Raw genomic sequence first — 12,658 nt, 5'->3', positions numbered from 1 at the left:
AACCAGCTATTTACATTGGGGATTTAGAAGAAACAGTACATGTTTTCTTAAGGTGAGTTTTCAGTTATTTTGAATACAGAGGGTTAGATTGGTTAGATTCTCAGACACCATAAATCAGCTTAGCCCTCTGTCCCTCAAGAACTACAGACTAACTTGCTACACCAAAGATCTGCTTGAGTTTCTTCAACCATTAAGACAATAAATAAGTTCTCCAACAAATTCTCCCATCTAAACTCCCGGTACTAAATACCTGTATTATAAATACATCTTTTTTCCCCTTTGTCACCTTATCTTTTCTAACAGAAAAAAAAATGACTGTTTACAAAAAGACATGCTGGCTGTTTTGAGCCAGAATGTTGTACTGTGTTGCAGAAGAGTATGGTTTGGCAACCAAATGACTGATACTCCTGTCAAAATATGTTCTGTTTGTTGTCTGCAAGTCTGTATTTTAAATGAATTAATAACAGGACCATGTTCATGCCAGGGTCACTGGTCGTTTAGGAGTCCATGGTGCAGAATTCCTGAATCAGGGGAAATCAGGACCCCTTGCTCATGCAATACAACTGTAAAGTGTGTGCTCCTATTCCTTGCAGCTCTGCTTCCATCCTGAATACTACATAGGTTAAATCAACAGTGTTTTGTGTTGGTGAGGGAAGGCCTTGAAGGGAAATGTGACTTTCTGCTCCTAACAGGACTAATATGGGCTAACATCAGGACATTACCCAGAGACAGAGGAGAAGCTAAAATATCTGCAAACCCTCATTAGAAACCCATCTCAGCCCTTTGGAAGTTGTGCACTGGCCAGTGCTTTCCTACTCCGCTCACATCACATCCACCTCTGGGTATCATAACCTATGTATCATTGCACAGATCCTAATACTAAGTAAGAAAAAGGCAGTGTAGAAAGTTAAGGCAACCTAACAACTACTCCAACCTAAGCTGCCTATTAGGAGAAGAGCCTATATCCATATGACAGAAGAGCAGTGGAATTATTTCTGGCATATATGTGTGTACATTGTACATACACACATACACCACCTCCCTGACACTGAATGCTTTCATGACAAGGTCTGTATACTCAAGCATCCATCAGTGGTTATTATAACAACCAGTTTTCTAAGGGACCATAGAAACATTGCCATAACACACGTGTCCTTCAGTTTTTAAAATAAATCATCATGCTCTTATTTTTGTGATTCTTATTGAAAGTTCACAACCGAAAGATGCCTCATGAATTAGTGGGATAAGAAGTTATGAGCATTTGTGCCCTCATGAGGAAATTCTATTCCAAAAAACAGCTTCAGTTGTTTCTCCATTATAAAAATAATAATAAACAGCATTGATCTAAAAGCTCAGATGACACTTGTTAGGTCAGATTTTTCTAACCCAATGTGGACTTCTGGTAGGGAATTGGCAGGGAAATTAACCACAGATGGTAGCCAGGACGTGGGGAATATATTTGATATAACAGAATAATTGCGTGGCAACACGCCGGTGCCTCGGAAAGCAGCATCCAGTTGCATTCGACCAAGTAAGGCTCTCCCTGCGTTACTAGCAATTTTCACAGGCCAAAACAAAGACCTTTTGACTATGGTTTTAGCATCACAGGGAACACGGTGACTAAACAACTGCATCCCGTATTCTCCACCAGAATGGCTCACAGCTTTGTGATGGGCAGCAGCAGGAGGGGCTGCATGGGCAAAGGCCACAAAGCTTTTTCCCTTTCCACCATGTGACAATTAATAAATACAAGTATAAATACCACACAGGGTTCCAGTTCTTTGAATATACCTCTTGCTAGAGTGTCCCCAGAGGCCTGCTTTTGGAGACGGCAAATTAAAGGCAGCATTGAAATATCACAGAAATGCAACATTTGACTTAGAGAAACTCCTACTGCAGCCACACTCTGGGCTGGTTGGCCATGGATGACTAAAAGCAGAGGTCAAAAATGTACAAGAGAGATGTGTATGAGAGAGAGCATAGGTAGGTAGGTATGTATGTGTATAAATAATACTGCTATTCTAACACATTTTCAGACTGGCATCACCAGGTTGGTCTGAGTGTCCAAGCTTTAGAAGAAGAGGTTGCAGAAAGCTAAATGCAAACAAGAAAGCCCAGCCAGGTCCAATAACTGGGCATTGCACGATACCCTTCCTCCCCTCAAGTCAGCCAGAATGCTTCTCACTACACACTCTGCCTTCTCACCTGCCCAGGGGCTTCCTTCAAAACTAGCTTTGCTTTTAAGCATCACTGATGCTTGCAAGCTCGGTGCCAATCTCACCCCACCTGGTCAAGTGAGGGTATCTGGGGAAAAGAGACTGGGATGCATGTGGACCTCAAAGAAGAGCCTCAGCCTCTTTTCAGTTTACATGCCAACTCCAACAGCGAAGATGCTTGCATTCATGGGCACTGAAATGCAACTGGGGCTAGAAGAATTCACCCAGGTACATGAATTAGAGAGGCTAAGCTTTGCTGCCACAGTTAACAGGTGAGTCTGTACGTGTACTTGTATTGGGCTGGACTTCCCAAAGGCTGAAGCGAAGTATTTCATTCCTATTGATTTTTACTTCGAGGTGGGATCCTGGCTGCCCCAGGTGCTTTAAAGATACCACTTTTTGTCTATCAAGCTGAAAAACAATGAAGATAGTGTCAGGGAGAAAATGTCAGGGTGACAAATGTTGTGAAAATGCTAACCACAAAAGTTAACAAGAGTAGAAACCTCAGGACCAGTGTTTGCTGCTTCTCATGGAAGTGGAAAGGAGGAAAAGACCCTGAGACAGGAGAAAAGAGAGCTCTGGACCTCATGAATGAGCAGCATCTTCTTCCTCCTCAGAACCAGAGACAAGGCTTGAGCCCTGGTACCTCAGAGCAAGGATGAGGAGGAGGCACTTGCTGTCTTCTGCCTCCTGGTTCTTCAGACCCCCAGGCAAGAGCAGTGATCCCAACCCATGTGTTACTTCAGCCTAAGCCTGATTTGGCACATACGTAAAATATATTATACAAAGCGGCAGCATGGTTCCACGTGAGGAGTAAGGCATGCACTGAAGTAATTTGTGGGAAGACACATCACTGCTGAATCTTAAATTCAAAGTGAGACTGAAAGGAGAAGTAGTGTCTTTTACAGTTGGACAAACAACCGGGGAAACATAGGGAACAGGCTAACTTTCAGGACCCAAGCTCTTTGGGGTATGAAGGGGAAGGTCAGGCCCTGGTAAAGGGCATAGGTTTATCTCTTATTAGGCCAAATGAATAAAAAAAGGCACTCCAACAGTCCAGATCTCTGAAATTTAAGTTGGTATTAACTAACGATCTCTGATTCCTTCTTCAGGAACTCCTCCTCTGATGTCAATTCACAACTACAAAAAAGCCACTGCTGTAGAGCTTTCAAAGGAATTGCATTCCCTTGTGGGCAGAAATCATGCTGAAAAACAAGATCTCTCTACAGATAGCTGTGGCCAGCTGGGGCTATAAACAATGTTCACAGAGCCAGCTCACTGCTGAGAGCCCATGGAGGGTTTTTTCCCTAAACCGATGAGAACAATTTGGCTGTTAAATGTAATGTTAGATTTTATGCCTTAAAATGCTTACTAATTTAGGGATTTGTTATGACTTCAAATTCTATTTCAACCAAATGCTTAAGCTGGTACTTAACTTCAAGCATCAAATAGTCCCCAGAAGACAACAGTAAATCTCCATGGTTGTGCTAGCCCCAGGCTTGAGCTCTGACAGAGTAGAAGCCTGCTGCCTTCTCTCCCCTCCTTCCTATTTACTAGGCAATGTAGTTGTGCATGTTTGCACTTGTGTTGCAATAAATGCAGTCTCAACTCAAACGCAGGCAGTGTCATTGTACTCCAAAAAAATCTTCTTCAGCCTAAACTTAACTGCTTGCTTAAGTTTTCCGCTGAATGGGAGTCTTGTGTGTAATGTGTACCTGGGGATAACTGCCTAATTCTAGCACAACTTTACTTCTCTGCCGTGCAAATCCCACATTCATCAGAGTGACTCTTCTTAATTATCGGATCTACTTCTTGTCTCAACCATCCACCTTATTTGTTGAAGCACTAGCCAAGCAAAACTGAAAGCAACAACGAAGTCACTAGTGATCTTTGTGAAAATAACAGTTCTTCTCCCTTTTCACAGCAAAATTCATCAGCCCTGGGTCTCCTGCCCATGGACTGGAGAGAACGGACCCATTCAACACTGAACTACCTATAAAATAACTCAGCTGTTTGAGCTCCTTGCTATGTTCATAGATATATACAGATACCTACAATGCAAATGTTTACAGTAATTTTGCATACCCTATATGAAATAAATATCACAAGTAAATTCTAATACTCAAAACTGAATAGTATACAATGTTAGGGACCAAGTTACATTTATAAATGCACAAGCATTAATACTATCTATTCAGCCTAATTTCTTAGTATGCAAGCTTCAGCAATTGCTAGCTACACTACACTTCAGGAGTCATAATAAATGTTGGTCATGCCAAAATCTAAGAAGAAACAAAACCACAAAAATTGTCCACCATCCTTCCAAATGATACACAGTTTTTGACAGATACTGTAATAATATAGTGGTTTCATGAAATTGATTAACACTGTCCAATACTAAATAGCAAGTCTGGAATACAGGTCTCTATCTTCTAAATAAACCCAAAGTCAGAGCAGGAGCAACAGGTTTGTCAGCACTGCATCCATACCTAGCAAAAGCAGAGACAGTGAGAGTCTGTACCTGGACCAGAGCTGCAATTACCCAGAATAAAGTGAGAATAGGGGCAGCTTTACTGACAAAAGGGAGTAGAAGGGAGAGAAGAGGGACCGGACACAGCCCTAGTTACAACTGTTGTTGCAGAATAGTTTGAAGAAATAGCCTGGACTCTGTAGCCTGGTCTTGCCAGATCAGTCCTCCAAAATGGCCCCTGCCCTGAAAGCCAGTGATAGCACACAGGAGCTCTGCTGGCAAGAGGAGGTTACAGATTGTGCCTGCGCAGGACAGAAAGTTTGCTGTGCCGATGGCATATGGGGCCATTCATTCTCTGTGTCCTAATATAAGTATTTCTGCCAACAATTTCTCATGGAGGAAGTGGGTGATTCGCAAGTACATCTCTTTTCAGGAAAGAAAAGATCTCACACACTCAATACCCTGACTCAACTTCAGCTCACATTACTGAATAATAAAATCTAGATCCTGCCCTGGAAATTTGCTTGCACTTTAGATCATGCCACTTTTCTCATCTTGCAAAGAGGTTCGTGAAGAGGATCTTCCTAGCAACAGCTCCTTTTCATGGATCAGACTATCTAGCAGGTCCTCCTGTCTGTAGTTGTGATAAACCTTCAGGAAAGCCAGAATCGTAATTCCCAGCCAAGTCAGCCAGGCAGCCCAGAGACCAAACTAGAGAAGAAAAGAAATGATAAAGAGGTCAGTACTGTGTTGTAAAAACAAAGTCAACTGTCCAGGTGAATATCAAGATCTCAGCTGGACCAAAATCCATGGAGTCACACCAAGTCACACCCAGTGAGGTCCTGGCCCCACTGTTGCTCAACTCTGTCAAGTTGTTCCTAGCTTAAAAGGAAAAACTCTTTATGTACTAGAAAAACTGAAGCAAAAATGCACTGAGTACAATAATGAAAAAAAGAAATCTGTATAATCCAGGTGCATCCATTGAACTTCCCATATCTGACATTCTGGTTGGCCCAAAGTTCTTGGGATTATTTCACTTTTGTTACTTTGGAACTGCAATATGTTTTAAGACATTTTCCAAAACTTTCTTCCCAAGTCCTTCAGGCCTCCCACTACCCCTGGATAAGTATAAATTTTAGGATATTTCTATTCAAAATATTGTTGAGAAAATCTTACCAATTGGACAGTTACTCTGGGGTGACTGGTTCACATTAGCATGAACTCAGACAGCAAGAGAAACCCACTCCAATCCATCCAAGTTCCTGGTGGTTTATTTATACCTGGTGTGAGATACCCGGGCTTACAGCCTCAGATCTGCAATAGGTTCCATCACTAACTTGTCAGTCTCTCTTGCTTAACTTCGTAGAAATAATTACACTGTGATCAGTACAGGTACTTGAATGTTGGCCTCCCTGCCTCAGAGGAGGCTCATCTGTAATAACGCTTTCCAGTAGAAATTCCATTTTAATTCTATGATGCCTTTAGCAAAGAAACATTAATTGAATCCCTGTATTTTAGTTTTGACATGCTGCATTTTTAATTAAAAAAATACAACCATTTAAACACTTCCAGACAGTAATACAGCTGTTTACTCTAATAGCCAATTTAGATAAGCAAGGGCTACTATTTTTTAAAGGCAGTTTATGTTCCTATATATCTTATGCACTTTGGAAATTCTCTTAAGTATTTCTGCCCATACTTACAATTCTCTCAGTTCACGAGTAAAGAATATTTTTGAGTTACTCTACAAACCTTGGAAATAAGAGATACGAATTTGGCTTTATATGACCATATCTAAAGAATTGGAAGCTCACAAGGGTAGACATGGACATTTAGTGTTCCCGTGAACTCAAAGCTACAGACAGATAACAGGCTTACTTCTGCTACCCTCCCATTAGCTGCCAGATTACGAGCTAATGGCAAAATCTGCTACAAAATACAGCCTGGCCTTTGGCTAGCATCATATAAAGGGGTCACTTTTATGGCATATTTCTGTCCTACACGCAGATATGTCTGAGCTGGGTGTCTAGATGTCAGTGCTGGCAACAAAGGCGGGAAACTAGCTTGTGCCTAAGAGGCACAGCTACCTTCAAGGAGTGCCCCAGCCAAGCTAATGTCTCTTCCTATGTGGGACAACATAAGCAGCATGTGTATGGATGCAGCCCTGCATGGATGGGGTTATCCTCCTTGCAGAACTAGTATGTGCTCACATAAGCAATTGCTCAAGTCCCAGTGTTCACTGACTGATTGTTGACTTAGAGCTAGTGTATTCAATAGAAAGATCTGACAGCCTTAGAGGTCTAATTCTCAAAGATTCATCAGAAAACAACCCTATCTAAATAACAGTAATCTTTAACTATTTGCAATGGTCTGATATTTATAAGGGCTCAGAGGATCTCAGACAAATTCATGGAAGGCAAATCTAATAGCCCCATGATCTGGTGCAGGTCAGACATTAGTCTGAACAGCAATTGCAACTTTTGCAGAGCTCATTCTTTGGAGAAACAATAAATTTTCCATCATGAGTAACATGATCAGTGGTAGAGTCAGGTTTTGACATGTCTGCATTAAAAACTATCTGTTTTGATTTTAAAGTGCAAATGTGTCCATCGCTATCATTCTGATTCAGCACTTGCTGAAGTCAGTGGAAACGTTCCCATTGATTTCAGAGGAATGGTAGTTCAGCTCCAGCAATCCCAGATCAATGAGCAAATGGCAAATGAACTGAGATGATAGAACCATGACCTAGTCTGACCTACCTGTGCAATAGCAAACTGGTCGTAGAAAGCAGAGTTTTCTAAGTTCAGTTCAAGATCTATATCCTGTAATTCCTCACAGCTACCCAAGGAAAGCATTTGGAGGGGAAAAAAGAAAATTATTTCAGAGATACCAAACATAACATGAAGCAACATCTTACATGTGTTTCAAACAGTCACAACAGCATGTTCTACCAAAAGATATTCAAGTTATTACAGTAGCCAGGTTGCTTGCCAATCTTCTCTAAAGCTAGCCTAAAAGAGGCATGTAATTACTTTCTTTAAAAAAAAAAGTATAATTATGTAAGTGATAACACCAATCTTCTGTAAGTGGAACTATAATAGTTATTATGACAATAATATACTTAAAACCCTCTTCTCCCGCTACCCCCAAGCCTCCCACATACGCACATCTGGCATCACCCCAGCTTGATTGCTTCACCCCTCAATGAAACAAAATGTATGAGCCTCCGTTACCTTTTGACTTCATCAGGAAAAGCCTTAGAAGAAGGGATTGTGTGGGTGTGTTTGTTTCGGATGCTCCAGCAAGGAGACGGTACTCTGATGGTAAGATAGAGGCTGCCTACAGATTTTACAAATAACTTGGACTTTTACTGGTGTGAAAAAAATCCCAGGATTTTGAGGTTGTCTTTCTATCTCTTGGTTGATTTCTGCAGCCTCTTCTCTCTCCTTTTCAGTGCTGTCAGTCATCTTGGGTTCTTATCCGAATATTCGATTAGGCGTTTTTTGTAATTGAATTTTTAACCGAATATTCAAATAATTCGATTAATCGTTGCAGCCCTAAACAGAACATTTACTGTGGCATTTTACAACATATGACAATGTGAAACATAAATGTATGCTTTAAATAGTATGTTTATTCAATATCATATGACATAAAATGTCACCTTTTTCTCTCTCTTCATTGTTATTTGTTTGATAGGAAAAAATCTACCTCAACTTATCATGTTTCCTATAAGGAGCATAAGCATCATGGGATACCGTAGACCATTTTAGGAGCTGTACATTTTGTGCACTGTAAGAAAGTATCAACCATCTGTACTTTCTACTTACAAAGTACTTTCCATTCTGCAGCTCTCAGGGCATCCACAGCACCACTATGAAGCTAGCATCTTTATACCAATTTTTGGATGATGGTGTGTTGTGGCACAGGCAGGATGAGTGACTTGCCTGCTGTCATATGGTGGGTCAGTGGTAGAGCCAGGAGAGCAAGCCAGGAGCCCTGACTCCCAGTCCCTGCCCTGCTCACAAGACCATACCCCCCCACACTGTTACAACATTTCCAAACTTAGCTATCCTTTGGAAATAATTTTTTTTAACCTAATGGATTTCCTTTGCTTATGATCATGACTCTTAAAGAGACCATAAAACACCACGGCAACTGTACTTTTCTTTGTGGGGAACTAAAAGCAAAAAAAGTTTTATTTGCTCTTTTTGTTCCAGATGAAAAAAATCTGGATTTCCACATTACAGACACCTTCTCCCCTTTCTCACCTTGCATGTAATAACTACAGTTTGTAACACCACTGTTCATTTGCGCATATACAAAAAAAAGAGGAAGAAAATGTATTCTTCAATACTAACCTATTTGGCATGCTTCCTTTTTCGGTAATTGCATCACACCACATGTTAAATCCTACACTCACTATAGTGCTAGCAATAAATGTGATAAACACCACAAAGGCGCTGATCAGCAGATTCAGGAAGGCATAAAAGAAAGAGCTGTAATAAAAGGGAAGAAAAATGTAACTCATAAACAGCTGAAACACAACATCAGCAGTCTCTCTAAGCAGCATACACTGGGCACAAAGATATCAGTTTCCATTTGAAACACATCTGCTTTAATTAAGAACACCTAATACATTGAAAAACTATGGATTATGGTTCTGAGTCACATTATCTTCATTTGTAAATGCTTTTGATTTTGATTTTTTTTTCTTCACCATAGGAGGATGGTGCTTTAAATCATAAATACTAAGTGGTGATTGTTCATACACAGCATGTCTTTCATTAGCTGTAATGATGAAAATCACCATTGTTAAAATAAATGTCATTAGCTCAAATTATATAGTAACTGGAGCTAAAATTATTTCATTACTAAAGTGATCATTGGGTCAAAAATTGCCTAGGAGAGGGAAACTAAAAATAAAACAACACAGTACTGATAGCTATAATCATTTTAAGCAATGTAACACAAGGCACTGCCATCATAGGACACGAATCTCAGTTTTATGGGCAATTTGCAGAGCAGGCCAGCTTCTCCTGGGACTTCTCTGGCTTTGGTGTCAGTATGTTATTTCTGCCAGCTGAATGTCAATTTACCTTAGCTCCGTTAAGTCTGCCCAAACAGGGCCAGCCCTAGGCACGTGCTGTGTCTGGAGTGGTAGAGGGTGGGATGCTTACAGTGGCCCCATAAGGTCAGGGAACTGTCCACTAATTTTCCAACCTCATTGCTTAACTCCCCCCCTTAATTCTAGCTAGTGAAAACTTTCTATTCCTTTTCTGACCAAGCCCTTCTCTACTTGAAACTGCTCTAGGTGGCACTTGGAAAGCCTCATTATCTAAAAACTGGACATCTACTCTAGGTTGGAGGAAGACTGGCAACTCCAGGAGGCAGGTCATCCTATTCAGGTTTGGTGACAAGGATGAACACGACAAATTTCCCACCAGTGCCACTCTCATTATGCTGGGCATAGGACTCTACTCACCTCAGAGAACAAAACAAACAGTCATTTCTTTTCCCTGGTGGTTCATTAAATGAAAAGCCAAGAGGCTTTTTGAGTCAGTCTTTGAATCCTGGGAAGGTTCTGGGCTGGACAATCCTAATTTCTACAGGTTATACATGGTGATACATATGCGACCTCAGGAGGACTTCTTTAAAATGAGATGAGGAAACAATTACCAGTGGGGTTAGCATGTCTGTTCCTGGGTTGACGTGGCTTTAGAGGGTCTGCCTAGGTTCTGTCCAAAGTGACAGTCATCCCATCCCAACTCTGATAGAAAAGAAGTGAAATAAACCACCTTCCAGAAGTGCCCTTACACACTGTAGTGGGAGCTGAATACCAGGACACCTGACTTCTAGGTGAACACTGAGATGAATCCTACTCTTGTCCTTTGGCTTCACTGGATTTGGCAGACTAGATCAGCTCACCTCCACCGAGTGCCAGGGTCACCCATATGGCAGAGGGAGCTGGTATGAGCACACCATGGTTTTGCATGTCCACTGCCCCTGCCCTGATTTTCACACCTAGCCTGGATTTCATCCCGAGTGTTGCTAAAGCCATATCCACTGTGTGCACCTTAGCATGGTATGCTGGCCTGAGAGGCAGAAAAGACTTGAACTGCCCACTGAATAAAAACAGCCTTGACACCAGAATTAGTTAACAGCTCTAGAAAAAGAACTGTTACCAGGATTATTCAGTGGATCATCGCCAGCCCAGGACCTCTAGTCCTCCCTCTACTTCCTACCCTGCAGCATAAGAGGTGCCAAGGTCCAGAATCTGACTTTCCACTGACAAAGCAGGGCTCAGCATGGCACTTGATTTGCACCAGGTAATCAGTAACCATCACCGTGTGCTGGAGAATCCTAAGGCCAGGGCATCCTGGTAGAGAACTCTGGCAATTCAGCTCTCTACCTCACCTATTTTTCTCCTTATGTCAGAATTTCAAGCTATATATTCTAGATTGAGTGAATGCCCTGTAATGATAAATGCTTACACTCAAAGTAGAAGTCGCTTTGCAATCCTAGCAGTGAAGTATCTGAGTTGTACCTCTACCTTTCAGCTGAGCTGAATAGTCCCGGGCCCAGAGCATGGCTGGCAGCCAGCACTTGCTTTTCCTACTCCTGCAGGCAACTTGAGCTCAGTCTGTCCCTGAGGCAAGGGGTGCTGAGGCCGTTTTAAGAAGGATTTTTAGCAGTCCTAACTATCTGACAGCAATCATTTAAAGCCATTGCACATGAAGGCTGGCCACCTTGCTAGGATGCATAGGGTGCTATCCCTGATTGCCTCAGGCCAATTTGCTCCAGGGCTGGCCCGGCAGCAGTGATCCTAAAGGGACAATTTTCAGGGGCCTGCCGAAAGGTTTTAAACTAAATAGCCACGTTTAGAAGCAGGCCAAACATCTGATCCAAATTTCATTATTACAAGGGTTTTACTGCTGATTTCTTCCAAAAATTAACTAGTTCTGAACGGCAAAACTGAAAAAAAAGCATCTGGATTCAACTAATCCTCTATAGGCATATGATCACCTGAGGAAGCTGAATTCAAATGTATCAAGTCCATCGTTATATTTAGATCTTGTAAGGTAAGTTTTAATATAGAAATAAGTTTCTAGTCTATACTTGCTATTACTTGAGCATATTTTAGTATTAGGCAGCTTGAGAGTGGTTGGAAAGAGCCAGGGAGACAACACTGCTATCCAGTCCCCAATATTACCAACATCAGGGTGTTGTACAAGCCCAAACGTGCGTAACAGCCACTGACCCAAGAAACCTCCAGTCCAAATAGACCTGGAAATAAGTGATTTACCCTTGGCATGGTCCCTAAACCATGGGAAAATGGCTTTCCTAGTCTAGCCAGCCACCCATGCATGCTCCTGCCTTCCCACCTCTGTGCAGGTGGGTGCTTGGAGGGCCCTGGTCCCTTAGCATCTGCAGGCTGAGTTACCTGTGCCAGGGGCTCTACCCAAGGTGGCAGGACAGGCCACCAAACAGGCAAGCACAGAGCACAGCACTCCGGAGCTGCTGCCTGGACCACCAAGCCTCTCGCTGTTCCTGCTGGGCTCTGATGCCCCTTGGTTTGTCTGAGCACAGTAACCGGCTGTCAGTGCAGCCCTGCGGCTGCTGCAGGGAGTGCTCAGCATTGCTCTCATGTCGTAACCAGGCAATAGTTGTTCTCTGCAATAGTTGCCATGTCCACCACAAAAGCAGGATAAAAATAGAGGGGGACCACCAGCCGCTCCCTTCTGCCCCCTCCCACACACAACCATGTTGTTTCAAGGTTTTTGACATACCCGGTGTACGTCTGGGGAAGGCACCCCTTTGCAGGGACATGTAGTGGGACCATGGTCAGGAGGCACCTGCGAGCCCCAGCCTCCAGCATCGCCCTGCAGCCCCCAGCACCCTCCATGCCCACTACAGCAGAGCTGGCCAGATACTACTTCCAGACTGCCAAAGGGCAGCAGGCGCATAGCGG

General features: G+C 42.5%; 1 protein-coding gene across 1 annotated transcript in view; it reads right to left on the bottom strand.

Moving 5' to 3' along the window:
• Positions 1-5,217: 5,217 nt before the first annotated feature.
• TMEM179 (transmembrane protein 179) overlaps positions 5,218-12,658 on the bottom strand; it is an 8,075-nt gene continuing 634 nt past the window's right edge. Inside the window, exons 2-4 of the mRNA XM_009327651.1 lie at positions 9,048-9,185; positions 7,446-7,524; positions 5,218-5,397 (exon numbers count right to left, since the gene is read on the bottom strand). Coding sequence (XP_009325926.1) covers positions 5,218-5,397; positions 7,446-7,524; positions 9,048-9,185 — 397 coding nt within the window. The remainder of the gene's footprint in view (positions 5,398-7,445; positions 7,525-9,047; positions 9,186-12,658) is intronic.

The sequence above is a fragment of the Pygoscelis adeliae genome, unplaced genomic scaffold (assembly GCF_000699105.1).
Source record: "Pygoscelis adeliae isolate BGI_AS28 unplaced genomic scaffold, ASM69910v1 Scaffold130, whole genome shotgun sequence".
Taxonomy (NCBI): domain Eukaryota; kingdom Metazoa; phylum Chordata; class Aves; order Sphenisciformes; family Spheniscidae; genus Pygoscelis; species Pygoscelis adeliae.
This window is presented reverse-complemented; position numbering and strand designations above follow the sequence as displayed.